The sequence below is a fragment of the Ursus maritimus genome, unplaced genomic scaffold (assembly GCF_017311325.1).
Source record: "Ursus maritimus isolate PB19 unplaced genomic scaffold, ASM1731132v1 scaffold_16, whole genome shotgun sequence".
NCBI classification, from domain to species: domain Eukaryota; kingdom Metazoa; phylum Chordata; class Mammalia; order Carnivora; family Ursidae; genus Ursus; species Ursus maritimus.
In genome coordinates this window covers 55,009,093-55,036,838 of record NW_024424008.1, presented here as the reverse complement: position 1 = coordinate 55,036,838, position 27,746 = coordinate 55,009,093, and the positions used below count along the sequence as shown (strand labels likewise).

The 27,746-nt window shown below is 43.3% G+C and overlaps 4 protein-coding genes across 8 annotated transcripts; 2 read left to right on the top strand and 2 right to left on the bottom strand.

Moving 5' to 3' along the window:
• Positions 1-1,873: 1,873 nt before the first annotated feature.
• FDXACB1 (ferredoxin-fold anticodon binding domain containing 1) lies at positions 1,874-5,624 on the bottom strand. 2 transcript variants are annotated; one of them, XM_008690090.2, is made up of 5 exons: positions 5,428-5,624; positions 5,053-5,209; positions 3,945-4,148; positions 3,599-3,757; positions 1,874-3,229 (listed from the first exon to the last, which is right to left on the bottom strand). In XM_008690090.2, exons 1-5 carry the CDS (start codon positions 5,597-5,599, stop codon positions 2,050-2,052), a joined length of 1,872 nt encoding a protein of 623 aa, XP_008688312.1. In that variant the 5' UTR covers positions 5,600-5,624; the 3' UTR covers positions 1,874-2,049. The 2 variants fall into 2 exon arrangements, with proteins under 2 accessions (XP_008688312.1, XP_008688313.1); XM_008690091.2 differs by lacking the exon at positions 3,599-3,757.
• A 207-nt stretch (positions 5,625-5,831) lies between these two features.
• Positions 5,832-16,474, top strand: CUNH11orf1 (chromosome unknown C11orf1 homolog). Of its 3 annotated transcripts, none has more exons than XM_008690094.2 (5): positions 5,832-6,084; positions 8,291-8,521; positions 9,011-9,077; positions 9,544-9,672; positions 16,070-16,328. In XM_008690094.2, exons 1-5 carry the CDS (start codon positions 6,043-6,045, stop codon positions 16,084-16,086), a joined length of 486 nt encoding a protein of 161 aa, XP_008688316.1. In that variant the 5' UTR covers positions 5,832-6,042; the 3' UTR covers positions 16,087-16,328. The 3 variants fall into 3 exon arrangements, with proteins under 3 accessions (XP_008688316.1, XP_008688315.1, XP_008688314.1); XM_008690093.2 differs by lacking the exon at positions 16,070-16,328 and adding an exon at positions 16,335-16,474 and having other exon boundaries at positions 5,836-6,084; XM_008690092.2 differs by lacking the exon at positions 16,070-16,328 and having other exon boundaries at positions 5,845-6,084; positions 9,544-10,245.
• HSPB2 (heat shock protein family B (small) member 2) lies at positions 16,394-25,918 on the top strand. 2 transcript variants are annotated; one of them, XM_040631226.1, is made up of 3 exons: positions 16,394-16,530; positions 24,557-24,782; positions 25,266-25,918. In XM_040631226.1, the coding sequence occupies exons 2-3, from the start codon at positions 24,689-24,691 to the stop codon at positions 25,742-25,744; spliced, it is 573 nt and encodes a 190-aa protein (XP_040487160.1). In that variant the 5' UTR covers positions 16,394-16,530; positions 24,557-24,688; the 3' UTR covers positions 25,745-25,918. The 2 variants fall into 2 exon arrangements, with proteins under 2 accessions (XP_040487160.1, XP_008688310.1); XM_008690088.2 differs by having other exon boundaries at positions 16,413-16,530; positions 24,528-24,782.
• CRYAB (crystallin alpha B) lies at positions 20,475-23,867 on the bottom strand. The gene is made up of 3 exons (XM_008690086.2): positions 23,406-23,867; positions 22,164-22,286; positions 20,475-20,819 (listed from the first exon to the last, which is right to left on the bottom strand). The coding sequence occupies exons 1-3, from the start codon at positions 23,604-23,606 to the stop codon at positions 20,616-20,618; spliced, it is 528 nt and encodes a 175-aa protein (XP_008688308.1). The 5' UTR covers positions 23,607-23,867; the 3' UTR covers positions 20,475-20,615.
• Positions 25,919-27,746: the final 1,828 nt, after the last annotated feature.

Sequence of the window (27,746 nt, the reverse complement as noted above, 5' to 3'; positions counted from 1 at the left end):
CCCCTTCTCATTTCACTCTAATACAGGCCCCTCCCTTCCTCTACCTAGGAGTATAATAGCATCCTTCCAGAGGTCCCTCATCTCAAATTCATCCTATGCAACACTGTCCAATTAATTTTCAAAAGCACTACTCTGTATTACCTCCTTAATCAAATATCACCGGTTCTCCCATTGCCTGCCAAATGAAGTACAAATTCCGTATTCTAGCATGCAGGTTTTCATCAGCTAAATCCAGTCCTAACCTACTTTTCTAATCTTATCTCCCACTACTTTCCCATACACATTTACGTTCCAACTAACTAGCCTGAAAAGTGCCCCAACTGCTCCCTTACCTATACCTCTCCCTGGAATGGACGTCCTCCTTGCCTGACAATCCTCCCATCGCATCACTGCCCTTATTTTAAGATCCAGCTCAAATGCTACCTTGTCCATGTTCTAGGCACCATTAGGGTTAGAAGAAAGCTAAAATCAGAGTTGCCTTGGTGGCTCAGTCAGTTAAGCATCTGACTTTTGGTTTTGGCTCAGGTTATGATCTCAAGGTTGTGAGATCAAGCCCCACATTGGGCTCAGCACTGGGCATGGAGCCTGCTTGAGATCGTCTCTCTCCCTCTGCCTCTGCAACCGCCCCACCCCCACCTGGTGTGTGTGTGTGTGTGTGTGTGTGTGTGTGTGTACTCTCTAACAAAAATTAAAACAAAGCTATGAATCACATTACTTGCCCTCAATTAGCTTATACTCTACGTAGAAAGACAAGCAATAAATGTGTTCATAAGAGCCCCCTTGATTCTTTACTCCACTCCCCAAAATGTTACGCCAGTTTTCCCATCCCTGGTAATACTTCTGTTCTTCCAGGTCAAAAACCAGGCAGGCAGTCCTGCTTGATTCCTGTTTCTTTAGCCCCCCACCCTTCACTCATAAAGTTCATGAGCAAATCCTTTTAAATATTACCCAGCCCAACATCTTACCACCCTGGTCCAGGTCACCATTATCTCTCATTGGCATTACCGTAATTACCTCCTAGTTTGTATCTTGGCTTCCATTCTTGCCTTTCTACATGCTTTTCTCCAAATACAAGAACAGATAAGACAGTTACTTCCTTCCCAGAGTTTACAATATAATTCCAATCTGCGGAGCCTAGCTATTAATTAACAGGAACATACATTAATTAACATTAGAGTACTCCATTCTGTAGAGTCCTGGGCCAAGCCAATCTCCCAGTGTCTCTGAGAGATGCTTACAACAGAAGCCTCCAAAACTAGGAGGGCAGAGTTCAGAGTTAATCACAGTGGAGAGGTTACTAGTGAAGAAGACTAGGAAAGAAGTAACAATGGGAAAAGGAACATGGGCTTCAGGGTCGGACAAACCAAGTGTGAACTCTAAATCTGACATTAGTTCCATGACTTCAACAGTAGTCAAACATGGAATAAATGTTATCATGGTGATACCAGTACTAATTATGGAGCACTTTCAGCTCCTTTAGAGTCAATCAACATTGGCTAGAGTCACAAGGTAAAAGATTTTACAAAAACCACAGTCCAGAAAGGACTACCAGTTACAAATGGTCTTTTTCTTTTCTTTTCCTTTTTATTTTTTTTAAAGATTTTATTTATTTATTCGACAGAGATAGAGACAGCCAGCGAGAGAGGGAACACAAGCAGGGGGAGTGGGAGAGGAAGAAGCAGGCTCATAGCGGAGGAGCCTGATGTGGGGCTCGATCCATAACGCCGGGATCACGCCCTGAGCCGAAGGCAGATGCCTAACCGCTGTGCCACCCAGGCGCCCCTCTTTTCCTTTTTAAAGATTTTATTTGAGAGACGAAGAGAAAGGGAGAGCACACAAGCAGGGGGCAGGGGCAGAGAGAGAGAAAGAAGCGGACTCCCCGCTGAGCAGGGAGCCCAATGCAGGGCTCCATCCCAGGAGACTGGAATCATGCCCTGAGCTGAAGGCAGATGCTTAACCGAGTCACCCAGGCGCCCCCAAATTTGTCTTTTTCATCTGTACCCACACCCATACCCACAAGGATCACTCTGAAGAAGTAAATTTACTAAACTACCGAGGTATTACATGTAGTCTTTGCTGAATCTCTTTCCTAAACTGGGACTGCATTGATCCCACCTGGTGCTGGGTGAGGGCCTTGTCACACGTCTGGTAAGTCAATCTATAGCAGAGACTGACCTGTTGAGTCTTTGGATGCTGGAAACGACTAAGGAATTGTATAGATATGACAGTGTCCTGGGACACTGCTCGGGCCACTGTGTGAAACTCTAGTTCATCAAATTCTTTCTTCTCGTCTAACCAAAAACTAATATCATGCACATAGCACGGGGGATACAGGGAATAGCTTTTAAAGGGTTCTATTTTCCCAGGAACAAAATTCTTCAGGAAACGGTGATCAAAGGTCCACAACATCCTCCAGTCAGAGATACCCCAGACAAGCATGGCTAGTAGGTCCAAGTTCATAGACACAAACATAAAACACTGGTCCTTGTGTATAATGCTTGTAGCAGATGTAGTGACAGACCCAATAATCAGATCCTTGGCACAATCTGAGCCAAAATTATGAGACTTCACCTTAATGATATAATCTTTCTCATTTGACTGAAAGATAAATTCCACAGAACGGCTCAGTTTAGAGCCCTCCAGCAATGTCTGGGTCAGAAGGCTATCGAGAGTGCCCTTCAGATGATCCAGTAGTGACTGAAGATAATCATCCCTCAGATTTTTATTAAACCCAAGGATAAATAAAGTCTCATGAAATGCCGGCATTGTGAAAGGCAAGATGGGGCACTTCTGAAAGACAGGTCCACTGAGGACGTGCAGGGAACCGGGGAGGAAGTCTGGTGCTTGGATGACAGTCTGAACATGAGCTAGGAGAGAAGGTCTAAGGCAGACCTTGGTTTGGCCATAGATTCCTTCATGAGCTTCTTCCCTGCTGTCTCTTCCAGGATCCTTGAGGCTAAATTCTGAAAATAACACTAGAAAGTCCTCCATGTCTTGCGTTATCCCATCAGTCAGGGACTCAGAATTTGAGTTATCTTCACAGAGACTAATCCAAAAGGCAGCTGACAAACTGTCACAGTTCCAGGAAGTGAGAACACTGGTGCTTCTCTCTGGCAGCAAAGTGAAGGAACACTTCAGTCTCTTCAGAGGGAAAGCTTTGCCCAATTCAGCAATGAGTTTCTCATTAATGGTTTTGATAGGATGACGTGAAGGTGCTTCTAGGAAACCTCTGTTTAAACACACATAAAAATAACTTTTTAAACTTCAAATGATGATAATGGATCTAGAATTAAAAGCACAAAAAGCTGTATAGAAAAGAATTATCCTTAACGTGATACTGAAAGCAAATTTAAAAAAAAAATCTACCAGAAACAGATATCATGTGTTTCAGAACTCTGACAGCCACCATCCATATGATATACCAGAAAATATGACAAATCTTAATTTTAAAAAGGCTTGTGTAAGGCCAGGCTGACAAGTATTCATAGCACCAACATCATTAACAATTTATATAGCATCCATTCAATACACGGTTGCCATCAAGCCAATCAGGATACAGCTAGAGAAAGAAGGAATTTCTGGTAAAACAGTAGGTTACCTGTTCAACTTTCCTACAAGTGCATCTGGTTCAGGAAAGGAAAACCACCGGTCACCCAGTTTAATCCTGAAGATTCTGGGTTGTGAACCTTCAAAGGGTAAGCTCCGGGTGAAGATATGGTTCAAAGCATCTTCTACATGAAAGGACTTATCTTGACTCCTGGCAAAATAGTCACCAAGTATGGAGTCTGTCATTTTTTTAATTAATTAATTTATTGTCATTATTTTTAAAAGCAAGAATTTCTAGAGACCGAAGCAGGAAACTGGTAGGGGAAAGTTTGCCTAAGAGATATTTTTCATTATTAGTACGAGAGATGAAAAAGGCTTAGATGTCTGTTATTACTTACCTATATCCAGTGCACTTGTATCCTGGCACAGCCTCACAGCTAAAGGGATGCACATCACTTAAAATGAATCCCCCCAGAGCTGCCATGGCAACCACTTGCCAACTGTTGTGCCATTCTCTCATGGGCTTATCAGCAGGAGTCCCACCTTGTCCTCTGCACAATGCCACGTGGACTTCTCCTCCCTCTGCAAGAACATCTTTACAGCTAATAGGGAGAGGAGGACACCAGCAATTTATCAGAAACAAGTTGAGGTTGCCATAAGAAGAAAGCTGTATATACCTGGTTTGGCTATGAAATAATTAAAATCCAATTGTATCTATTTACAAAGGTCTATAGACTTCAAACATGCAAAGGAAGTAGTGAAGTAAGAATGTAAATTCAATGTTCAACTCATAACTGATACTAGTGGCTGACCAGGGTATTATCTGGCTTTGTATCTGCATTGTTCATCTAATGTCATACAAAGGTCAGTGTCTGCAAAGTTCCTATACGTGATTCACTGACTGGGCTGTTCTTCCCAGTTTAGAAAGGTGTTCTTTTCACTCCCTTCCTACTAAAATTCTGTATTTCAAATACTAACTTAAAATCTTGGCTGTGTGAAAAGTTTCTAGACAACTATGACCCCCTCAGAGACCTCCAGGAGTACCACATGTTTTGGTATAATAGTGTAAAGCACTGTTTTAAGTTCACATTAATTTGAGGTAGTTACCGTCAATATCCTTAGTTTATGGGTGAAGCAGCAAAAGCAAATAAGGATCAAGTAAGCTTACCCCAAATCACACAACTATTAAGTGATGGGTGGGGATTTTGAATTCATGCTTTTAGCCATTAGATTATACTGGCTACCATTATTTTGCATTATCCAAAATTGGTGGTCCTCCCTTTACACTCCGAAGAGCACACTATTTGTATTTTTTTTTTAATTTAAGGTTACATGTCTGCCTTTCCAACTAGATTGTGGGTTCCTTTGGAGCTTTATAGTCTCTCTAGACCCATCACGGTTAACTTACACACGTATGCCTTATTTCCCAAACTAAAATGTGTGAGTGCGGTAACTATGTAATGTACATCTTAAACATTTTACTTGTGAGTGGTCTCATTTCCTCACCTCTGGAAAAACTTGGCAAGCAGTTCCCTGTTCTTAGCCACTCCAGCTTTTCGTCCACAGTGCGGAAAATTAAAATAAATCCGATCAAACTCCCTGTGGTGCGGTTCAAAGGCATCTGCCAGCTGGGTGCAGTCCACACCAAAACGTACTTCAGTACCTGGCACGAAATATAGACAGGGGGGTGTCCCGAGGCCTGAATCCCTCCCTAACCTGGACTAGGCAAGACAACCCAGGTCCAAGCCCATAGCCGGCTTTCAGGGAACCGGACGCTCAAAAGCAATCCACACGCGCCCTACCGCCGCACGTCCCCTCCCTTTCTACTTCGGGCCGCGCCAGCAGCGGGGCGGGGCTTCGGGGTGGGGTTGGCCTCGCTACCTCGCTCGCGCAGGCGCTGCAGATTCTCCCGGGCCACAGGATCCCGGGCCAACTCGGCCGGGCGCTGGAGGCAGGTGGCCGTTACACGGGTGCTCGCATTCAGAGTCTCGCTCAGAGCAGCGGCGAAGGAGAAATTCCCCTCCCCAACCAACAGGAGGCGCCGAGGGGCCATGGCCTCAACTTGCACCCCGCTCGGGTCCTCCGAGGCGCCAGTTTCTTACGTCACTTCCTCCGGGGCGGGGGGCGGTCTTGGCGGTCCTCCCCTTCATCCGTCGCTGATTGATGATGCGCCGACAGCGTCCAGTTGTCTTGAGAAACTGGTGCAACGACTTCAGGGGGGAAAATAGCCATGAGTGCAAAAGCGAGACACCGACCGCCCCGTCCCCTCATTCCCTCACACCTTCAGGAATGCCAAAATAAATACTTTTTAGCCCGACGGCTGCCCTGAGCAACTTCGTCACACCTGCATGAGGTCACAAGCAGTCACTAGCGCGCAGGGACAGACCCCGGGAGAGGCGAGTTCTGAATGAAAGGAAAGGGGCGGGGCTGAGGTCGAGAGATTGGGCTGTGTCCTGCTTGTTATTGTCACAGAGGGTAGCCTTCCTCTGGTCCGAAATGACTGCTGTCCATTATCTCTGCTGCTCAGGATTTCTCCAGGTGCCTCTATCTCCTACTTTTTATTTATTCAAGAAATATTGAGTGCCTGTTATGTGCCTGTCAGGGCGGCTAGATACATGGATGAATAAGATGTGGCCTGTGATTTCGCTGAGCTTATAGTCTGATGGAGACTGCACAGCAAAAGAAGCAATTCCGGTACAGTGGGATGCAGTGCTATGAGGAGTCATTCGGGGTACTATAGGGGCACACAGAAGGATTTAGAACCTTACCAAGTTCTGGGATGAAGTGGAAAGATTCCCTAAATGACGTGAATCTGAATTCTGAGTGGCTCAGTCTGTTAAGTGTCTGCCTTGGGCTCAGGTCATGATCCCAGGGTCCTGGGATGAGCCCCATATCGAGCTCCCTGCTCAGCGGGGAGACTGCTTCTCCCTCTGCCTGCCGCTCGCCTTGCTTGTTCTCTCTCTCTCTCTCAAATAAATAAAATCTTTAAAAAAAAGAAAATAAATAAAGAGAAGAAAAGAAAAAGAAAGCTAAGGGAGAAGGGGGGAGTATACCTGACCTGGGTAAAGAGAAGTGAAGAGGCAGGACGAACAGTATTTGCAAAAGCATGGTGGAGAAACAGTAGTTGAGTTTGGCTGAAATGTAGTTGGAGGGAGAGTGGTAACAGAGGAGATGGAAGAGTTAAGCAGGGGCCAGGTCATATAGAACATCGTAAGCCATTTTAACAGCCTGAGTCTTATTCTGAAAACAGTGGCCAACTTTTAAATAGAAAGATGATACAATTAGATTTTCATTTTCACACCGTTCTTCTTTACTATGGAGAAAGGATTGAAGAAGACCAAAGCTGATGGCAAGGAGATCAGACAGGCGACTACAGCAATAATGGCGACAAAAGCTGGTAGTGATCTAAACTGAAACTCGGCATTGGGGTTAGAGGGTAGTGGTCTGATTCAAAAATCAGTAAGACCTAGAGACTGGATGGACATAAGGGGTTGAAAGAGAAATCAGAGTCAAAGATGAGCTTCAGGTTTTGGGCTTGAGCAGCTGAGGGTATGGTGATGTCTGTCCTTACAGCCCCAAGGACAGTGTCACCTTGGTCTACAGTGCGAGTACAAGGCTTGTCGGACATTGCAGGACCAATTACTCTTTAGTCATCATGCTATTTGTTGACATCAGTGCACCCCATCTCTCTTCACAAAGGCACAGGGTATGAGGGCAGTTACCTTTAAAGCTACAGTATTGGCTTTGTCCCTACCTGTGGAAAGGTGGCTCGGTGGGTGGTGACTCCCAAATCATGCCCTCCTGGCCATGGTGATCTGGGTGACCTACATTCTTTCTTCGCTCGGAGAATAGAAAGGCCAGGTTTGGTGATACCTCTTCCTTTAAAGAAAATGGAACAGCTGACTACGATTTTCTGTCACTTTCCTACAAATTCTTCAAATAACACAAGCCACTCAGCATCAAAATACTCTTCTTCAATGAAGGTATTGTCTTGCCCCCAAGCCAAGGGACCACAGTCATCTTTTGGTCCAAAATTAAAACGGCTAGGGTTTTGATTCCTTACAAAAAATTGAAATTCAGACATTGGTCAGCTGATATGTACAAAGCACTGTTGATTGGGAGAGCAGGCAGAAGGAGAGGATATGATAATAAGACACAGGGCCTGTCCTCAAGGGATGTACACAGTTCAGCATAGGACATTCAACATATACTTGAAGAACTCTAACATATGGTAAAAAGCTAAAGATATGAAGATACCATTCTGTGTGAGACAAAGGAGAGAGAAGTTAACTTGGAAGACATCATGGAAGAAGTGGCATTTGAGCTGAGTCCAGAAGGAAGGAAACTATTATTGAACCTTTATTGTGTTACCTAGTTATCCAACTTTTACTTTTCTCTATTGTCTTTGACAATAGCAATATCCTTAGTCCTTAAATTCTTACATCTCAAAATTTCCTGAACATTTAGCTAGTTTTCCATATAGTATTGGGAATACTGAAGGTTTTCCTGTTTTTGGGGGGGGTGGCATTTAATGTACATAGCCTTCTGCTACTTTTGATTGAAAGGGTCAAAGGATTCATGGAGCAGGAAAGAAAGAAACAGAACCACAATTAAATTGGGAGGAAAGCCTAGATCCTTAGTACGGTGTGTTTATGTTATACTTGGCCAAGGGTGAGAAAGGCATGAATGCCTTTTTTGTTCCCTAGTTTATGCAACTAGCTTTTCTGTTCTCACATTTTCCCAGAGACAGCGCCTTGCCTATTTCCTTGCAAACCCACACTATGGCAGCCTCATTAATGCAGATGGCCATGCTGAAGTGTGGACAGATTGGAATGATATGTCCAAGTTTTCCCAGTATGGATGGAGATGTACCACTAATGAGAATGCCTATTCAAACCGTACCCTGATGGGAAACTGGAACCAGGAAAGATATGACCTAAGGAATATCGTGCAGCCCAAACCCTTGCCTTCCCAGGTAACCTAACTTTCTCTCTGTCTCCTTCCATTAGCAAAAGAAATGCCAGTGGCCATTTTAGAGGTAGGAATCTGGTAATTTCCGTGCTGAGATCTCTCAGGCTTCTCTGTTCAGTGAGGTGGTTGGGGGTGGACAGCAGTCTTTAGCTGGAACGCCTGTCCTACGTTATTATCTAATAGAATAGTAGAGTAGTAAAAGTATGGGTAGTACTCTTTTTCTCTTGCTTCTCTCTAAACTTTCTTCATCTACATAAATACATGTCTCTGACTCAGGCTGCCTACCTAGACTTGTCATTTATCTGCATTTTGCCCTTCAGTGTCTCCTAAACAAATAAGTAAACAAAGGATATGAAAGTTAGTAGAATGTAGACTAACGTCATATAGACCTCTAGTTAAATCGAAATACGACAGAATCATGTCATTGTGTCCTTTATTTCCCAACAGTAGTTGTAAACTCCTCTATTTTTAACTGACTGCTTCTTTTTTCCAGTTTGGACACTACTTTGAAACAACATATGATATGAGCTATAACAACAAAATGCCACTTTCAACTCATAGTAGGTGGACTATTCTTTTCAATTGTTATATTCTCAGGACCTAACTCGGTGCCTGGAACATAGAAGGAGCTCAAATAAAAGTATATTGAATGAGTGAAAAAGTGAATGAATGAGTAAAGGATTTTTTTTTTAGATTTTATTTATTTATTTGACAGAGACAGAGAGAGCCCACATGCACAAGCAGGGGAAGCAGCAGGCAGAGGGAGAGGGAGAAGCAGGCTCCCCGCTGGGCAGGGAGCCCAACCTGGGGCTCCAACCCAGGACCCTGGGATCATGACCTGAGCCAAAGGCAGACGCTTAACCGACCGAGCCACCCAGGCGCCTCTGATTTTTCTCTTTTCTCAATTTTGACAGGAGTCACTAGACTCAGAAATTTTCCCTCAGCGCTGAGAGTAAGACCAGTTACTAAGGTTCCTTGTTGTTGACTGGTTCCACTTGTCTTTCCTTCTCTTCTTTCTCCCCTCAGGATTTGAGAGAGAGCCTCACTGGTTTCCAGGACATCAACCTGAGCTGGACCCTCCTCGACATAAATGCACAGAAAAGTCAACTTACGTGACTAGCTACTCAGAGCCTCAAATCGGGCATCACTCCGCAAGTATGTGGAATAGTAGTAACTGCCAATTCCAGGGTCCAGGATTCTAAGAAAGAATAAGAAGCTTCATTTTTTCTGGAGTAAATCGTAGGAGGAAGCACATTCTAAGCACAGCTAAGAATTTAGCTGACTATAACACAGTTTCACTGAATAAAGAAAGCACAGAACATATTCCCTAGCCCCTTTTTCGTTTGTTTTAATCAAGATTTAAATGTCAACTTTAAGTTAATTATATCTGCTCTTAGTTCTACATTATGAGGTTGTTGTAGGAGGGGATTAAAAAGCATTATTCCATTATTCCAAATCTTCAACTACTTTGCTCTTCCCCACCTTCCATCCATAGCAGAACTACAAAATCCAGCATGACTTAGGTTATGTTTGGCTAGGTGCTTCCTGGATATGAGCCTGGCGATCACAGTCGGATATTGTAACTCTATTGTGACCTTAATGAACATGCCCTCTTAAGGACTAAAAAGAGAGAAAAACAAGTTTTTATAATTATTATAGTGGATTTAAAACATACAAAATTAGACAGAGTAGTGTAATGAACTCCCATGTACCATTACCCACCTTCGACAATTTATGATCGATCTCAACTATCCTTATATACTTTCTCTATTTTTTTTAATTAATTTTGGAGGAGATCTCAGAAATTATATACTTTCGTCTATAAAGATTTCAGTATATATCTTAAAAAGACAAGGACTGCTGATTTTTTATTCCCCCACAAAGATCATCAAGGAAACCTGTTCATCAAACAAAGCTGAGTCACTAAACTGGTAGCAAGGAAGCACATCAACTTGATACAATCTTGGTGAGAATTCAGAAGGGGGTGTTAGGGCCGCCTCGGTGGCTCAGTTGGTTAAGTGTCTGCCTTCAGCTAAGTTCATGATCCTGGGTCCTGGGATCGAGCTTTAGGTCATGATCTCAGGGTCTTGGAATCAAGCCTCAGGTCATGATCCCGGGGTCCTGGGATGGAGCCCCCTATCGGGCTCCCTGCTCAGCAGGGAGTCTGCTTCTCCTTCTGCCCCTCCCCTACTTGTGCTCTATCTCTCTCAAATGGATAAATAAAATCTTTTTTTAAAAAAAGAGGGGGATGTTAGGATATTTTTAGAGATTTGGGGTAAGGGCCCTGTTGGTCTAAGATAGGTCTTTCAAAGTGGGGAATTGGTAGGGATTGAGACAGGATTGGGAATAGTTTGGGGTTAGTGAACACAGGGAGGCAACAGTCTAAATTTTAACATGTTTAAACTTATCAATATTTTACTTTTTAATTTTCTCTCCTGTTTATTATGACAATATAATAGATGAGAGATGTCACCCATGTATTTCCTCCCAAACTTTCACTATTTTATGTTACAGACACAGATATGGAATTTATGTTGTATATGATGTTAGGTAGTAACTGAGTCTTTTTTTTTTCTATATGACTATCCAGTTTTCCTAGCATTAATTATTGAAAAGACGGTACTTTCTCCACTGCTCTTGAACACCATTTTTACTGTAAATCAACTGTCTGTGTATACTTAGGCCTGTTTCCAGGCTCTCTAAAACATTCCATTGGCCTAACTGTCATTACATATGCTATCTTAGCCACAATGCCTTAATTACCTCGCTATTGTAATTACGATAATTTTGTAAATCTTAATATCTAATAGATGAGATACTTCCACATTGTTTTTCTTCAAGAGTGTCTTAAACTATTTTTAACCTATTGCAGTTCTATATAAATATTAGGATCACTTTGCCAAATTTCACGAGAAGATACCATTAGATTGTTGGTGGAAACCACATTACATTGTTAGTTCACCTTTTTTTTTTTTTTAAGATTTTATTTATTTATTTGACAGAGAGACAGCCAGCGAGAGAGGGAACACAAGCAGGGGGAGTGAGAGAGGAAGAAGCAGGCTCCCAGCGGAACAGGGAGCCCGATGTGGGGCTCAATCCCAGAAACCTGGGATCACGCCCTGAGCCGAAGGCAGACGCTTAACGACTGAGACACCCAGGTGCCCCGTTAGAGCACCTTTAGAATTTGAGTGATTGGACACCTGAGTGACTCAGTCAGTTAAGCATCAAACTCTTGATATCAGCTCAGGTCATGATCTCAGGGTCATGAGATTGAGCCCTGCACTGGGCTCTGTGCTCAGCAGGGAGTCTGCTCTAGATTCTCTCTCCCTCTGCCCCTCCCACTCATGTGCGCTCACATTCTCTCTCTCTCTCTCTCTCTAATATAAATAAATAAATCTTCTTTAAAAAAGAATTTGAGGGGCTCCTGGGTGGCACAGCAGTTAAGCGTCTGCCTTCGGCTCAGGGCGTGATCCCAGCGTATGGGATCGAGCCCCACATCAGGCTCCTCCGCTATGAGCCTGCTTCTTCCTCTCCCACTCCCCCTGCTTGTGTTCCCTCTCTTGCTGGCTGTCTCTATCTCTGTCAAATAAATAAATAAAATCTTTAAAAAAATTAAAAAAAAATTAAAAAAATAAAAAAGAATTTGAGTTATTGTCTCTTACTAATTCTAGTAATTCGTTAATATGTGCTCTTGAAATATGAATAATATTTTATAGGCACTTATTTTAAGTTTATATGTTATATATCCTGTTTCCCGTGTATCTGGGATTTTTTTTTTAAATTGTAGTAAAATATATATAGCATAAACTTACCATTTTAATGATTTTTTAAAAGATTTATTTCTTTGTTTATTTTTAAGATTTTATCTATTTGAGAGAGGGGAGGGAAGGAGTAGACGGAGAGGAGGGACAAGCCGACTCCACACTGAGCATGGAGCCCAACGCATTGCTCAATCCCACAACCCTGAGATCATGACCTGAGCCAAAATCAGGAGTCAGTCGCCCAATGTGAGGCTTGAGCTTAAAACAGCCCGAGATCAAGAGTCACACGCTCTTACCGACTGAGCCAGCCAGGTTCCTCCGCTTTTAACTATTTTTAAATGTACAACATGGCAGTAAGTATATTCACAGACTTGTGCAACTATTAGCACTATTTCCAGAACTTTGTCATTGTCCCAAACTGAAGCTCTGTACCAATTAAACACTGACGTCTCATTCCCCACTTCACCTAGCCCCTAATAACCACTCTTCTACTTTGTGTCTCTATGAATTTGCCTACTCTAGGAACCTCATATAAGACAAATCATGTTGTATTTGTCCTTTGTGTTTGGTTTATTATGTTTAGCATGTTTTCAAGGTTCATCCATATTATAGGATATATTCCTTTTAAGACTGGATAATACTCCATTATGTATTTACTACATTTTGCTACTCCATTCATCTGTTAATGGATACTCTGGTTGTTTTCACCTTTTATCTATTGTGAGTAATGCTGTTATGAACATTGGCATTCAAGTATCTTTTGAGTCCCCACTTTCAATTCTTTTGGGGAAATACCCAGAAGTGGAATTTCTTGATCATATGGTCATTCTGTGTTTAACAGTTTGGAAATGACCAGCTGTTTTCCACTGCATTTTTTTTTTTTTTACATTCCTACCAGCAATGCACAAGGATTCTAACTTTCCCACATCCGTACCGACACTTATTTTGTTATTTGTTTTTATAATAAGCATCCTAGTGGGTATAGAATGGTATCCATTGTGGTTAATCGTACACTTCCCTAATGGCCAGGGATCTTGAACATCTTTTCATGTGCTTTTTAGCTATTTGTATTTCTTTGGAGAAACATTTATTCAAGTCCTTTGCCCATTTTTGAATTGAGTTATTTGTGTTATTTGTTCTTTACATATTCTGGATATTAATTCCTAGTCAGATACAGAATTTGCAAATATTTTCTCCCATTCTGTGGATTGTACTTTCACACTTTTAACAGTGCCCTTCGTGCATGAAAGTTTTCCATTTTGATGAAGTCCAGTTTATCTTTTTTTCTATTGTTGCCTAAACTTTTGGTGTCATATCCAAGAAATCCTTGCCGAAGACAATATTATGAATTTTTTCCCATATGTTCTCTTCTAAGATTCTGTAGTGTTTGCTCTTATAATTAAGTCTTTGGTCCTTTTTGGATTAACTTTTTATACGGTGTAAGTTAAGGGTCCCGTTTCATTCTTTTGCATGTGGATATCCAGTTTTCTCAGCATCATTTGTTGAAAAGACTGTACTTTCTCCCATTGAACGGACTTGGTATCTTTGTCAAAAACCATTTAACCATGTACATGATGGTTTATTTCTGGCCTCTGTATTCTATTCCATTGTCTATATGTCTGTTTTTATGCCAATACCCCATTGTTTTTTTATTACTCTGGTTTGTAATAAGTTTTGATATTAGGAAATATGAGTCTCCCAACTTTTTCTTTTTAAAGATTATTTTGGCTATTTAGGGTCCCTTGAGATTCTTATGAATTTTAGGGTGAATTTTTCTATTTCTGGAAAAAAAGCATTGAAATTTTTATAGGGATTGAACTGAATCTGTAGATTGCTTTAGGTAGTATTGATATCTTGACAATATTAAGTCTTCTAGTCTGTGAACATGCGATGTCTTTCCATTTATTTGTGTCTTATTTCTTTCAGTTGTGTTTTATTGTTTTCAGTGTATAAGTCTTTTGCCTCCTTAGTTAAGTTTATTCCATAGTATTTTTTGATGCTATTATAAATAGATTTGTTTTCTTAATTTCCTTTTGGGATTATTCTTTATTAGCACATAGAAAGATAGCTGACTTTTGTGTGTTGGTTTTGAATCCTGCAACTCTTGTGTATTTCTTTACTAGCTCTAGAGAGTTTTTTGTGAAATCTTTAGGGTTCACTACGTGTAAGATCATGTCATCTGTAAACGGAGATAATTTCATTTCTTCCTTTCCAATTCAGATGCTTTCCTTTTTCTTGCCTAATCACTCTGGCTAGAACTGCCAATAGTATATTGAATAGAAGTGGTGAAAGTCAACATTCTTATCTTGATCCTGATCTTTAAGGAAAAGCTTTCGATCGTCACCCCTGAGTATGATGTCAGCTGTGAGTTTTTCATATATGGTCTATATTTTGTTGAGGTAATTTCCTGCTATTTCTAGTTGAGTGTTTTTACCATGCACCATTTGAGATTATCATTTTTTCTGGTTCATTCTATTACTATGGTATATTACTTTGATTTTTTTATGTTGGATCAACTTTGTATTCCAGGACTAAATCTCACTTGGTTGTAATGTATCCTCTTAATATGCTGCTGAATTCGTTTTGCTAGTATGCTGTTGATTTTTGCATCAATGTTCATAAGGGGTATTGGTCTGTAGTTTTCCTTTCTTGTAATATCTTTGTCCGGCTTTGGTATCAGGGCAATACTGGCCTCATAGAATGAATTAAGAAATGTTCCCTCCTGGGGCACCTGGCTGGCCCAGTCAGAAGATCATGTGACTCTTGATCTTGGGGCTGTGAGTTCAACCCCACGCTAGGTCACTGACTCTTGATTTTGGCTTAGGTTGTGATCTCTGGGTTGTGAGATCGAGACCCACATTGGGCTCTGCGCTCAGTGTGGAGTCTCCTTGAGATTCTCTCTCCCTCCCCCTCTGCCTCTCTAGCTCATGCTCTCTCTCTGTCTCAAATAAATGAATAAATCTTTTTAAAAATTTAGTAAGACTTGTTTGTGACCTAATGTATGGTTTTTCTTGCAGAATGTTTCATGTGCACTGAGAAAAATGTCTAGCCTTTGTTGCTAGGTGGAGTGTTCTGCCACCACTTTGTAATTTGTCTCTAACTCCTCACTGTCAAACTAAGCTGCAGAGGACATCCTCATATATGGGTCTTTACAGAGACTGAATTGCTGGGTAATGAGGTAATGGTATATTTAAATTGGCTGTTGTTCTCCAGAATGGTTGTGCTGCCCGCACATCCACCAGCAGTGCCTGAGGTTCCATATCTCTGCCAATACTTAGCATTAACCAACCTTCTATTTTTCGCCAAGCTGATAGGTGTGTAAAGTAGTGGTTCTCAACCAGGAGCAATTTGTCCTTCAGGAGACAGTTGGCAATGTCCAGAGACATTTTTGATTGTTACAACTGGTATGTCTACTGCACCCAGTGGGTAAAGGCCAGGGGCGCTGCTAAACACCCTACAATGCACAGAAGAGCCCCCACAACAAAGAATTATCTGGCCCAAAATATCACTAATGCAACATCAAGAAAGCCTATTGTAAAATGATAGCTTGTTGTTACTTTGATTTGCATTTCACTGACTACTGATGATTTTCAGCATTTCTTTGTATGCATGTTGGCTTTTTGGTTCCCACTTCTATAAATTTCATGTGTACGGTCAATATCCACATTTTTTATTGGAGCACCTATCCTTTTCTTGATTTGCAGGGGTTCTTTGTTTATTCCAGCTACTAATGCTATTAATCTCTTATAAATTTTAGAGATTACATGTATATTCATCTCCCTTTCTTTCAGCTTCTATGGAGGATTAAAGATGGCCACAAATTCTTTGACACCCCTGTTATCAAAAGGTGGAAGTCTATGCCCCTTCGTTTTAAATGTAGACAGATTCTGCAACTGCTTTGACCCCAAAAATATGGCAAAAGTAATACTGTGCAGGTTCCTAGGTCCAGGCCTTAAGAAACTAGTAGCTTTCACCTCCTTCCTGGAGGTGAAATACTCCTTCCTGAAGCCCTGAAGTCCAGCTACCTGATGGAAACACTTGTTTCCTTTCTGAAAGGCAGGAAAGGCCCTGAAAGATCTTGATGCTACAAAGAGAGGGAGAGGGGACCAGCTGAGCCCAGCCTTCCAACCACCTTCGCCGAAGCATCAAAAATGAGGGTTAAGTCATCTTGAAGCCTGAAAACCACCAGCTGACCCCAGTCAATGTCATGAGGAGCTCAAGAATTGCCCAGCTGATCCCTGCGCTATAAATAGTAAGATCTAAGAACGTGGTTCTTAAGCTACTAAGTTTTGGGTAGTTTGATACGCAGGAATAGAGCACCAGAACAATATTCTATAAATTCAGTTTGTAGCCTATAAACTTGCTGAACTCTTTTATTGATTCTAATAGTTTGTCTACTGATTCTGGTGGGGTTGTTTGGGCAGGTGATTATATCATTTGCAAATATTGGCCAATATGCCCATTCTCCTGAATTTTATTTTTATTCATTTAAATATTTTCATATTCATTTATCCATATGGTTATTTACCTTTGCTGCTTAAAAACGACTCTACCACTTCTATGTGTTAGTAACAAAGAGATTGCATCACATGTGAACTTACTGTTCTCTCTTATCAAGAAATCTGTCTCCCATTCACTCTTTAACCTACCACTTTCCTGAAACTGTATTTATGAAGGTGAAAGTTTTGCTAAATCTACTGGACACTTCAGCTCATAGGTTATTTCAGTTTAATATTCTGCATTTGATAATCTACCTGACTACTCGCCTCTTTCTTCCCTTGGTTTCTGTGATGTCATGTTAAATATTTTCCCCTCACATCTTTGTGAGACACTTCTTTGTCTCCTTTGTGAGCTCATCTTTCTCTGTCAACCCCTTAACTTTGCCTTTCCAATGATTCTGTTTTTGGCCATCCCCCCAGCTTCCTTTGGCTAACCCTAAATGGTACTATCACTCCCAGAACTGTAGTTCTCACCTCTGTCCTTCCATATTCTAAACCTCTTCTTCCATACTAGCTGTGTCTCCAGAGCTCCGGATGTACATAACCAACTACTTATTGAGTTTCTCCATTTGAATTCCCAGAGCGCCGCAAACTCAACAGACCTACAGCTGTATTCATGGTCTTTTGTCTCAAATTATTTTCTCTCCTAAGGTATTCCATATCTCGGTGAATTCCATAGTTCTCTCTCTTAGGTATATTAACCACTCTTTCTTATTTTTAATATTATATGTTATATAATATTTGGATGCCTTTTCCTTCTTTTTGTTGTCTGACTGCTGGGGCTAGGACTTTCACTACTATGTTGAACAACAGTGGTGAGAGTGGACTGTCGTGTTCCTGACCTTGGGGAAAAAGCTCTCAGTCTTTCCCTGTTGAGGATGATATTCCCTATGGGCCTTTCTTAGAATTATTCTATTAAAAAATTGATAGTTAAAAGAATTAAAGCACTTAGCACAGTGCCTACCACATCTAGGTGCTCAATAAATGTTAGCTAATATTTAAAAAAACAAAATAAATGATAGTTAGAATTGCCTCAACAGACTTGTGGCATAATTCAGATATAAGGAATGAAGTAGAATTATGGATGAGCTAGCTATAAAGCTGAAAAAAAAATCTTTAAATGTACTGGACTAGAAAGTCCTACACTAATAACAATGAACAGCCATAGGCAAAGATGTGATCTGGAAAAGAGTAACAATAAAGAAGTAGTCTAACTTGAGTTCAGTAAAAATACACCAAAAAGTGACCCTGCACATTCTGAACAAATTTGTTAAAAACATAAATGTCAAGATCTAATAGTCAAAGTATGATTTATTTAAGACCAAGTCATTAAGATTATGTCTGCTTGAGAAATCTGGTAATTCAGTAAAATGATTAAAGTTGACACATGGTTTCCAAGACATTCTTCAGATTTTTACACTATTTAATTCAGCCTCTGTCAGTTAAGATTTTTTTTTGTATATCAATAACATAAAACCATTTTCAAAACAGATTACACAAAAACAAGACATAAGACATTATGAAGTAAGAAAGGTCTAGAGTTGGCCAATTTAGCAATTCAGTGACCCATCAAGGACCTGGAGTCCCACCATCCTTCTTGCTCAGCCATTCTCAGCATATCATGGATGGTCTCTCATGGTTTCAGGATGGCTACAGCAATCTGAGTGTCACATCCTCATGCTCCAACATCTGGAGGAAGAAAAAAATATCTCTCCCTCCCACCTTTCCTCTCTCTCTCTCTCTCTTTTGATGAATCTTTTTTAAAAACTAAAATCCGGGTTGCCTGGGTGGCTCAGTCGGTTAAGCGTCCAACTCTTGATTTCGGCTCAGGTCATGATCTCAGGGTCATGATCTCAGGGTCGTGAAATCGAGCCCTACATTGGGCTCTGCTCTCAGCAGGGTGTCTGCTTGAGATTCTCTCTCTCTCTCCATCTCCCTCTGCCCTCCCCATACCCCCACCCCACACTTCCACACATATACTCTCTCTCTTTCTCAAATAATAAATCCTAAAAAAAACCAAAAGGAATAAAAACTAATAACATTTTCTAGAAAGAAGTATTTTCAGCAAACTTCCCTCCTGTTTCAATAGCCACAATTGGGTCATGGCCCTTTCAAGACTAATCATTACAGAGGGAAGGGAATTTCCATGATTAGTTTGGACTAATCAAGATAGATCACCTGTGGCCGGATCTTGGATTCACTTTCCTGAAGCACATGGTTAGGAAGATATGCCTATAACTAAACCAATCTGGGGAGCTGTTGGCAAGACTGAAGGTGGTAAATAGGTTGGTTAGGCAGCCAAGAATATCTGTTACACAGCCACAAAAATTAGCTGTTAAGTGTAGAGAAATCTGACTTTTGGCTAGATCACAGCATTTCCAGCTATCAGGAAGTTGTTTTTTTAGGAGAAAATCTTTTGAACCTCTATAGATTTGCAATTTATACAATGTAGATTGTCCAGCTCCACACCCCTACATCATGAAAAATTTTGGCAACTGTTTCGTGTAGAATTTTTTTTTTTAATTTTTTTAAGTAGACTCCATGCCCAGCGTGGAGCCAAACATGGGGCTCCAACTCACAACCCTGAGATCAAGACCTGAGCTGCAGTCAAGAGTCAGACGCTTACTGACTGAACCACCCACGTGCCCCTCATGTAGAATATTTTAAAAGTGTGGCCAATCCCCAATCTGTTTTGTGAAAGCAAGAATCTCACTTCACCTCATGGTCAGTCCTTGTAAGAAATCAGACATTAGGTTGAAGCTGCTACAGAAAAGTAGGCGTTATCTGTGAACACTTATGCCGGATAACCTACACCAGGGCTATTTTTCATTAATTGAATCAGAAGTTTTGTCCGGACCCGCAAGTGGAATGGGGGTGTTTTTGTAGAGTAATACGTCTTTGTATAAGCTAAATAATAGACAAACTTACTGATCAATTATTAATTGTAATTCTGAAACTTAATTTTTTTAGTCATTGAATTGGAGGGTCATTGAATTGGATGTTTCCCGACTGAGTTCTTTTTATCTTTTTTTAAATATTTCAATTTACTAATTTATTTGAGCTCTATACCCAATATGGGGCTCAAACTCAGGACCCAAGATAAAGAGTCACATGCTCTACTGACTGAGCCAGCCAGGTGCCCCTTCCCAGTCGTACTTCTAAAAGGTATTTGCTAAATAATTTAGAGATTACAACTGAAAGGCTTGTTTGGTGATAATCACCTAAGTCCTATTTACTGCTCTTGTGAATCAGCTGAGGGCATTGATAATCAGTAGGAAAACATCAACTTTGGGGGCACCACTTCCTGCCTGGCAATGTGATTAATTGCAGAGACTCACTAAGGCCTTTTATGCATCGATATCCAGAGTTCGTTCAGATTTGTTGTTGGAAATGAGGACCAAAATCCAAGAAGGAGGAGAGAGAGGAACTGATATTCCTTGGGCTTTACCTATGTTTTTTCCTTAATTTAGTCCTTAAAACAAGTGTACACATCAGTGCCACATGTTATAAATGTAATAACCTAAGGACTAGAAAGGTTAAGTGACTTGCTAAATTTATGCTATTAGTAAGTAGTGGAGACAGCCATTGTGACCATAATATCCCCAGAGTCCTCTAAATCATAATGTGATTAAATGGATCTGCATTGTTTTGTACATTTATTTTTAAAAATAGAGAACATTCAAACACAAGACAGTTATCTCTTGCTGAATGGTATTTTATTAGCTTAATAATTTGGGCCTGCCCTTAGCATTAATAAGCTTCAGCACTAATCACAAGATTTTCATTCACTGGTGGGGAAATTTTCTTGTTTTAAAAAATGCAGTTAGAGGAAGGGCGTCTACTTCTTGGGGGCTGCAGTGACAGCAGGCTTCTCTTCACGGGTGATGGGAATGGTGCGCTCAGGGCCAGAGGCCTGCTTCCTTGGTCCATTCACAGTGAGGACCCCATCAGATGACAGGGATGAAGTAATGGCAAGAGGGTCCACATCGGCTGGGATCCGGTATTTCCTGTGGAACTCCCGGGAGATGAAACCATGTTCATCCTAATCCAAGAGAACGAGGAAAGAGAGAGAGAAGAACAGGAACTAGCACCACTTGCTGAGAACTCAGACATCCTCCTTCCCCTTAGGTGTGACCATATGCCATTGCAACAAGAGAGAAAACCAAACAGCTGTTCTGTTTGGAGCTAAGATCAAGTTGCCTAGGTGGTCACTCTGACCAATGAGAGTCTGAGAAATCTGAAATAGTGAAAACTGCAAAGCTCTCCAAACTGAGGCATGGTTATTTTGAGGGGTATTTCCCAAAGGTTTAAATCAGTGTTGGGCCTACGGGATCTGGAATATCATTCAGTGTTGAAGATCTGAGTCCCCAAGGAAGCCCAGAAATTGTCCTGACTCTTCAGGAATGTCCCAGAATGTCCCAGACCAACAGGACTGCTGCTAAAAACAACAACAACAACAACAACAACAACAACAACAACAACAACAACGACACTTCATCCAGGGAGACTATGACCCAAATTTAAATCACATAAGCAAAACTGAAACAGCCCAAGGACCTCAGATTACGCTGTTTGACGCACAGGTATCTGAATTATCAATAATTGGTAAGAAGCAGACTCTTTTAAAAACCTTCCCAGAAATTAATGAGAAGCCATCCCTCATTCTCTAGAATTCTGCTAAAAACTACCTGACCCCAACCTTTATACCAGCTGAATCTCGAGCATTTATGCAGAGAGGCTCTCAGTTAACTGATTTCCACACGAGCTCCAGGGTTTTAGCTGCCGAGTACAGCTCTGAAACTTAGGCAAACCAAGTAGTTCAGCCTTTTAGAAGAGCTAAAGATGAGAGGATTCTGGAACATCTAAAAGCAGAGTCCCAAAGTCAAGAGCCTTCAGGGTTTACACCATTCATTTAATTATTTAAATTAAATTAATTTTAATTATTTAAATTAAATTAAAGTAACCAGGTGTCCAACAAGCACTATTCTTAAATCAGTGGTCCTCAAATTTGAATGGACATTAGAATTACGTAGGGAGCTTTTAGAAATGCTGATGCCTGGGGCCCACTCCTAAAAAATTCTGATTTAATTGGTCTGGGATATGTCTAAGCACTGTAATTTTTTTTTTCATTCCCCTAGTGATTCTAAGGTGGCCAAAAACCACTGGCTTAAATGGGAAATAAACATCCCATGTGTCCCATCTAAAGCAATCAAATCAAAACAGAAAACAAAACTCAACTTCTCTGGCCCAAACAACAACAGGTCTATCCCTGTCCCAGACCCTTATGGCTTAAGACTGGAAGGTCACCAGGCTCAGGGGCTGATGGGAGTGTCTGGCGTATCATACGCCCTGGATGAATGAGCAGAAGAGAGAGCAAGCTCCACACCTGGCGCTCTTCATGTTTGCCGTGCACCTCAATCACGTCTCCCAACACCTTGACCTTGAGTTCCTCTGGGGAGAAGTGCTTCACATCCAGGTTGACAGAGAATCTGTCCTTCTCCAGACGCATCTAGAAATAGCAAGGTAGAGAGGAAGGGGTAGGAGAAAAGATGGTAGGAATGTGGTTGACATTAGTGCAGTCTCTTCATTCTGCAGACTTGCTTTCTGTCCAGGTGATTATCCTCCTGTTTTTGGCTAAAAGTCTCTTTTTGAATAAACATGGCTCTCTGGTTCAGGAGAGCCACCACAGTGGTACCCAAGGCATCCCACGTGGTCATCAGACCCAAACTTTATTTACAGGGACAGGAAAGAAGACAGGCCACCCAAGGGAGCAATCACAAGGATGGGTCTGGGCATGGCTTCTGCTGCCTCTCTGACCCCAATGCCTGGCCTTGTCATTTGTCTGTGAGACAAAGGCCCCTTCTTCTTACTCAGGCCTCTGCCAAGTTTCCCACCCACTCAATCTGGAATGTTCTGCTGGCCCTGATTGTCCTTCCAAAGCCCTTGCTCACTCAGCTTCTGTTTATTCACACTTGAATATTTTTAAACCAGAGTGTTCTCTGTGACAGCTCTGTCAACCTTATCTGTTCACCCCATTCTCCCACCCTCTTAGGACAAGTGGGGGTCCCAAGACTGGACCTACATTCTTCACTCATTAGGTTTGAACCCAGGTCAGTGCCCTGTCACAGCCCTGAGAAACCTGGAAAATGAGAGATGAAGGAATAGAAAGAAAGTAAATAGTGTTTGCAGTCTCCAGCTCCATGCAGTGCAGGTGAAAAGCTCAGAATGAGGCAGGATTTTTTTCCTGACTCTGAAACTTGAGATGCTAACATTAGTCAGGAGTATGAGATATTAGAAGAGGTGAGCAAAGGAGTCTGAAGGCAGCTNTCTTTCCCTGCAGCTCTTTATGAACCAAACCAGAAACGGGCATCCTAATTAGAAGTTAGGGGACAGAGGGTGATCTTCGCAGCACATGGAAAAAATGCAGTAAGTAGGATACAGTGGAGCATCAAATACAAACAGGGAACCGGGGGAAAGAAACAGTAGCCTAGTCTAGCTTCACCGGTGGCCATGCAAGTGCCTACGACACTTAGACATAGCCAGATTTCAGCAGGGAGAAAAAGGAGAGCAGGTGGATATGTTTCCAAGAGGTTCCAGGAACAGCTCTCCTATCCTGGCAGAGACTTACCTCTGAGAGCCCGGTGTCAATCCAGCTGGGTGCCCGCAGGAATGAGGGGGGCCGAAGGTAGAAGGGGCTCAGGGAAGTAGAAGTTGGGAAGAGGTCAGACTCCAACAGGTGCTCTCCGAAGAACTGGTCAAAGAGGCGGCTGGGAGAATGGAAGGGGAAGAAGGGGCGGCGGATCCAAGGGTGGTGGATGGCGATGTCCATGGCGGCTAGGTGAGTGGAGGGGGTCAGCTGGCTGGTCAGCTCCTTCAGCTGCAGCTACAGCCAGCCCCTTATATACGCAGTCTTGTGAAGCTTCTGGAATGGTGATGTCAGGAGTTTTATTATCCCAGCTCACCGCCCGTTCATGGAGACTTGTGATCAGGGATTTGGCAGTGTGACACATACCCAGTACTCACTGAGCTAAGAAAAGAGAAATACAAACACGTCTGAGCTGGCCAGTGACTTGTCTGTCCTGGTCTTGTTTCACTAGCTTTCCGTCCACACCCAGTGGCACCCCCCCACTACCACTCTCTTCTCTGGAGTTGGAACAGAGTCAGGAATCCCAAGCAGGCGGGTGGTGTGCCCCTCCTCCTCCTCTCCAGCCCAGCGTGCCAGGGGAATTGGGCCAGCAACTATCTTGGGCCTGGGCAGGAACTGGAATCTTCCTAGGCTGGGCCCCAGGGACATTAACTCTTTGTTGGTCCCTGGAGGAGAGCAGTGATCACCAACAAGCCTGTGCCAGGCATCTCTGTGGTGCCCCGGGTTGACCTGGGTTCAGGAGAGGACCCTGACATTAATCTGGGCAGAAGACCCTTCACCCCACCCCAAAGAAAGGGTGGGAAAGTTTTTTGCATCTTTCACTTTACACACTGTGCAGAACGTTACAACCAGGACAGCTTTATGAAGTAGGGGGCAGGGTGCCTGGGACTTAGGAGAGGAGGAGATGTGGAAAACGTGCAAACTGTAAGCGTCTCTGCTAGGCCTCTCCGGTGCCTCCGGCACCAGTCTCCCCTCCCCAGCTCGCTGCCCAGCCAAGACCCCCCAGCTGTCCCCTCAGGCCGCCTGCGACAGCTGAAGGGTGTGCGGGGGGGGGGGCACGGGGGTCCAGGCGGCTCTGGTCACACACTTGTCGCTGGCGCTCAGGGGCCCGGCTCCTCGCCCCTCCCCCACAGGCTCCGCACTATTTTGGGTGGTGTAGACCCCGCCTCCACCTCCGACCGGGCCCTGGCTCTCCAGGCAGCTGGAGGGGTCGCTGCTGTGTTGGGGCTGCACCTCGGACCAGGGCCGCCAACACTTCTGCAGCCATGTCGGGCCGCTCTGTGCCACATGCCCACCCGGCCACCACCGAGTACGAATTTGCCAACCCCAGCCGCCTCGGAGAGCAGCGCTTCGGAGAAGGTATGGTACAGACGCCACCCCCTTGCCTCCCACCCCCACCTCCTGAAATTCTGGGCTGACCTCCCAACGGTACTGGCGTCTACCCCACTCGGGGCTTAACTGAACTCCTGGGGCAAGCCATCTCCCACCGCAGGCTCCCTCTCCACCCCGCCAAGCAGGGCTCTGTCCCCTTCCCACTGACCTCGGTGCAGATGCCTTGCCTGCAATGCTGCGATACCTGGCCCTGTCCCCCTTGGTGTGCCTTCTTGTTCCCCTTCTGGGTCCTTGTTTGGTTTGCCCTCCTCCTCCCCCATCTCATTCCCTATCTCAATCCCCTCTTTCCAGCTGCCACCTTGTAGCCTGTGTCCCCCTGCCTCCTCTTCCTACTTCTCCTGACTCCCTCGCTGCTCTCCCAGGTCCTCATCTCCTGATCTCCTCATTTCACCCTTGTTCCCACCTCATTCTCCCTCATCCTGCCTCTTGCCTTCTCTCTCTGCCCCTCAGGCCTCCTGCCGGAAGAGATCCTGACCCCCACCCTCTACCATGGCTACTATGTCCGGCCCCGGGCCACCGCAGCTGGGGAGGGCAGCAGGGCAGGGGCCTCTGAGCTTAGGCTCAGTGAGGGCAAGTTTCAGGCGTTTCTGGACGTCAGCCACTTTACCCCAGATGAGGTGACCGTGAGGACTGTGGATAACCTGCTGGAGGTGTCTGCCCGGCACCCCCAGCGCCTGGACCGCCACGGCTTCGTGTCCCGAGAGTTCTGCCGCACCTATGTCTTGCCTGCTGATGTGGACCCCTGGCGGGTCCGCGCTGCTCTCTCCCATGATGGCATCCTTAACCTGGAGGCACCTCGGGGTGGCCGACATTTGGACACAGAGGTCAATGAGGTCTACATCTCCCTGCTCCCTGCACCTCCTGATCCCGAGGAAGAAGAGGAGGCAGCCAGAGTGGAGCCCGAGTGCCATGGAGCCAGCACGCAGTGAACCCCTTCCTACCTCCCACGGTGATATGAGCAGCTGCCCACCACCCCAGAGGTAGCAGCATCCTTGGGGGAAGGGAAGAGTGCATGGCCCACAATGTATGGTTTGGTCCCTTGAGACATGTCATAGCCTTCGGTTTAGTTCTGGGTGGAGCTGAATAAACCCAAATCTCAGGGCCTTGTTTGTGCTGCTCCCTATTCTGTGGCCTGGACGATGGGATGGGCAGGGAGGGAGGGGGTCATAGCCAGCTAGACAAAACCTCCTCAGTTAGATGTGCCCAACGTCACAGCACCCTGAGCTCACACTTGGATGCTGAGATCATACCCGGAAGCTGACATTGGCTCCAGATCAAATTCCTAGCCATAATTTTCTCACAATGCAACAAAAGAGAGAGTGATCCTGGGAGGGAAAAGGGATATGCCATCCAAACAGCCCAGAGGGCACTGTCTGAGCTGGTGATTAGAGACACAAAAACGAGGGTCTCCAGCCTGTCTGGCCTGTTTTGGGTAGGGGTTGGGAAATCAGTTTTAGGCTGGAGAGAGTTGCCTAAAGCCCTGTTTTCCCAGAGTAAGGTCTGTCCACTGAAAATGGTCTCTAATACTGAGCAGTGGAGTTTGCATACAAAGGGCACAGACACGGAAGCCTCTGCCATTGTCACCAAACCACAGAGTCTCTCCAACCTGTGCATAGGGGAGGCCTATGAAAAAAACCATGTGTTTCTAATCTTGGAACATCCCAAAGAGAGCCATCACTGAATCACCCACCCAATCCAAGACTAAATGCAGGGGGACTAGGGCTATTTGTGTGGTGATGATGGCCAGGGAACCCTCCTTTGGAAGCAGAGTCTTTCTTTTTTTCTTTTTTTTTATGACAGAGAGAGAGCACAAGCAGGGGAGCAGCAGGCAGAGTAGGCAGAGGAAGAAGCAGGCTCCCTGCCGAGGAAGGAGCCGATGTGGGACTCGATCCCATGACCCTGAGATCATAAACCGAGCTAAAGGCAGACGCTTAACCAACTGAGCCACCCAGGTGTCCCAATTGGAAGCAGAGTCTTAGTACTGGGACATGGTGTGTTCAGGAAAGCATGGGTCTCTGGCTTCTCAATTACTCTCTGTTGTTCATGCACGTGTTTGATTTGAGAAGTGTCCCAAAGACCTCCTTGCCCCCAAATATACATTTTACCAGATTGTGGTGGACACCTGAAATTCTTCCATTAAAGTGGTTGATTCTGAATTTTTTTTAGGTTACAGACCCAGTTGAAAAATCTAGCAAAAGGAATAGATCCTCTTACCAGAAAAAATACACATGCTATCAAATTTGCCTTACAGTTTGAATAGGTTCTTGAGATCCATTCATATACCCCTCAGAGATCTGTGGATTCCCGAGATAAGAGCCCTCACTCAAAGAATTCAATTCTTGGTTAAAGCATGATCATTTATCAAAAATGAAAGTTGGCCTCAGAGAAGTAACTATTGATATATTCGTTTGTTCATCCATTCATTCAACAAATGTTTCTCAACCTCCAAGTAATACACTATACATTATAAACATAAATTTTAAAAAACCATGCTCTTTTATTGTCTACTCTCAGGAACCTTAATCTAGTTGAGAAGAAAAAGAGACTAGAAAGGATCCTATTAGGACTTCAACCAGAACACTTCCATTGATCTATTTTGGAATTGTTATTTTTATGTGAGCTTTATTTCAAAGAGAGTGTTCCTTGGCTAGAAAAAAATTGAAACCTCTTATTTAGTCCAAATCCCCACACCACTCAAATTCTTTTACAACTATTAGTCAACTTCCTTTTGAGACATTTTAAGTGACAGAAAACTTAGAACTTCATAAGGGTTTTTTTGGCAATTCTTCATCAGAACTTTTTGGATGTATTTCTTATAAATTCTTCCTTCTATTGACCTCAAATCTTCATTTCAGTAACTTCTGCTCATTGGTCTCGTTATGTCCAGAAAATAAATGCAATCCTTCTTTCACTTGGGAGTCCCTTTCAGAT

Excerpts from the sequence above, each read along its gene's own strand:
- FDXACB1 (XM_008690090.2), bottom strand. The coding sequence starts at position 5,599 with ATGGCCCCTCGGCGCCTCCTGTTGGTTGGGGAGGGGAATTTCTCCTTC. Across the intron at positions 3,758-3,944 it reads TACAAGTGCACTGGATATAG|GAGTCAAGATAAGTCCTTTC; the intron begins GTAAGTAATAAC and ends CTATTTTGCCAG. Across the intron at positions 3,230-3,598 it reads CTTGTAGGAAAGTTGAACAG|AGGTTTCCTAGAAGCACCTT; the intron begins GTAACCTACTGT and ends GTGTTTAAACAG.
- CUNH11orf1 (XM_008690092.2), top strand. The coding sequence starts at position 6,043 with ATGACTGCTGTCCATTATCTCTGCTGCTCAGGATTTCTCCAG. Across the intron at positions 6,085-8,290 it reads GCTGCTCAGGATTTCTCCAG|AGACAGCGCCTTGCCTATTT; the intron begins GTGCCTCTATCT and ends ACATTTTCCCAG. Across the intron at positions 9,078-9,543 it reads AATGCCACTTTCAACTCATA|GATTTGAGAGAGAGCCTCAC; the intron begins GTAGGTGGACTA and ends TTCTCCCCTCAG.
- CRYAB (XM_008690086.2), bottom strand. The coding sequence starts at position 23,606 with ATGGACATCGCCATCCACCACCCTTGGATCCGCCGCCCCTTCTTCCCC. Across the intron at positions 22,287-23,405 it reads TTGACACCGGGCTCTCAGAG|ATGCGTCTGGAGAAGGACAG; the intron begins GTAAGTCTCTGC and ends TGCTATTTCTAG. Across the intron at positions 20,820-22,163 it reads GCAAACATGAAGAGCGCCAG|GATGAACATGGTTTCATCTC; the intron begins GTGTGGAGCTTG and ends CTCTTGGATTAG.
- HSPB2 (XM_040631226.1), top strand. The coding sequence starts at position 24,689 with ATGTCGGGCCGCTCTGTGCCACATGCCCACCCGGCCACCACCGAGTAC. Across the intron at positions 24,783-25,265 it reads AGAGCAGCGCTTCGGAGAAG|GCCTCCTGCCGGAAGAGATC; the intron begins GTATGGTACAGA and ends TCTGCCCCTCAG.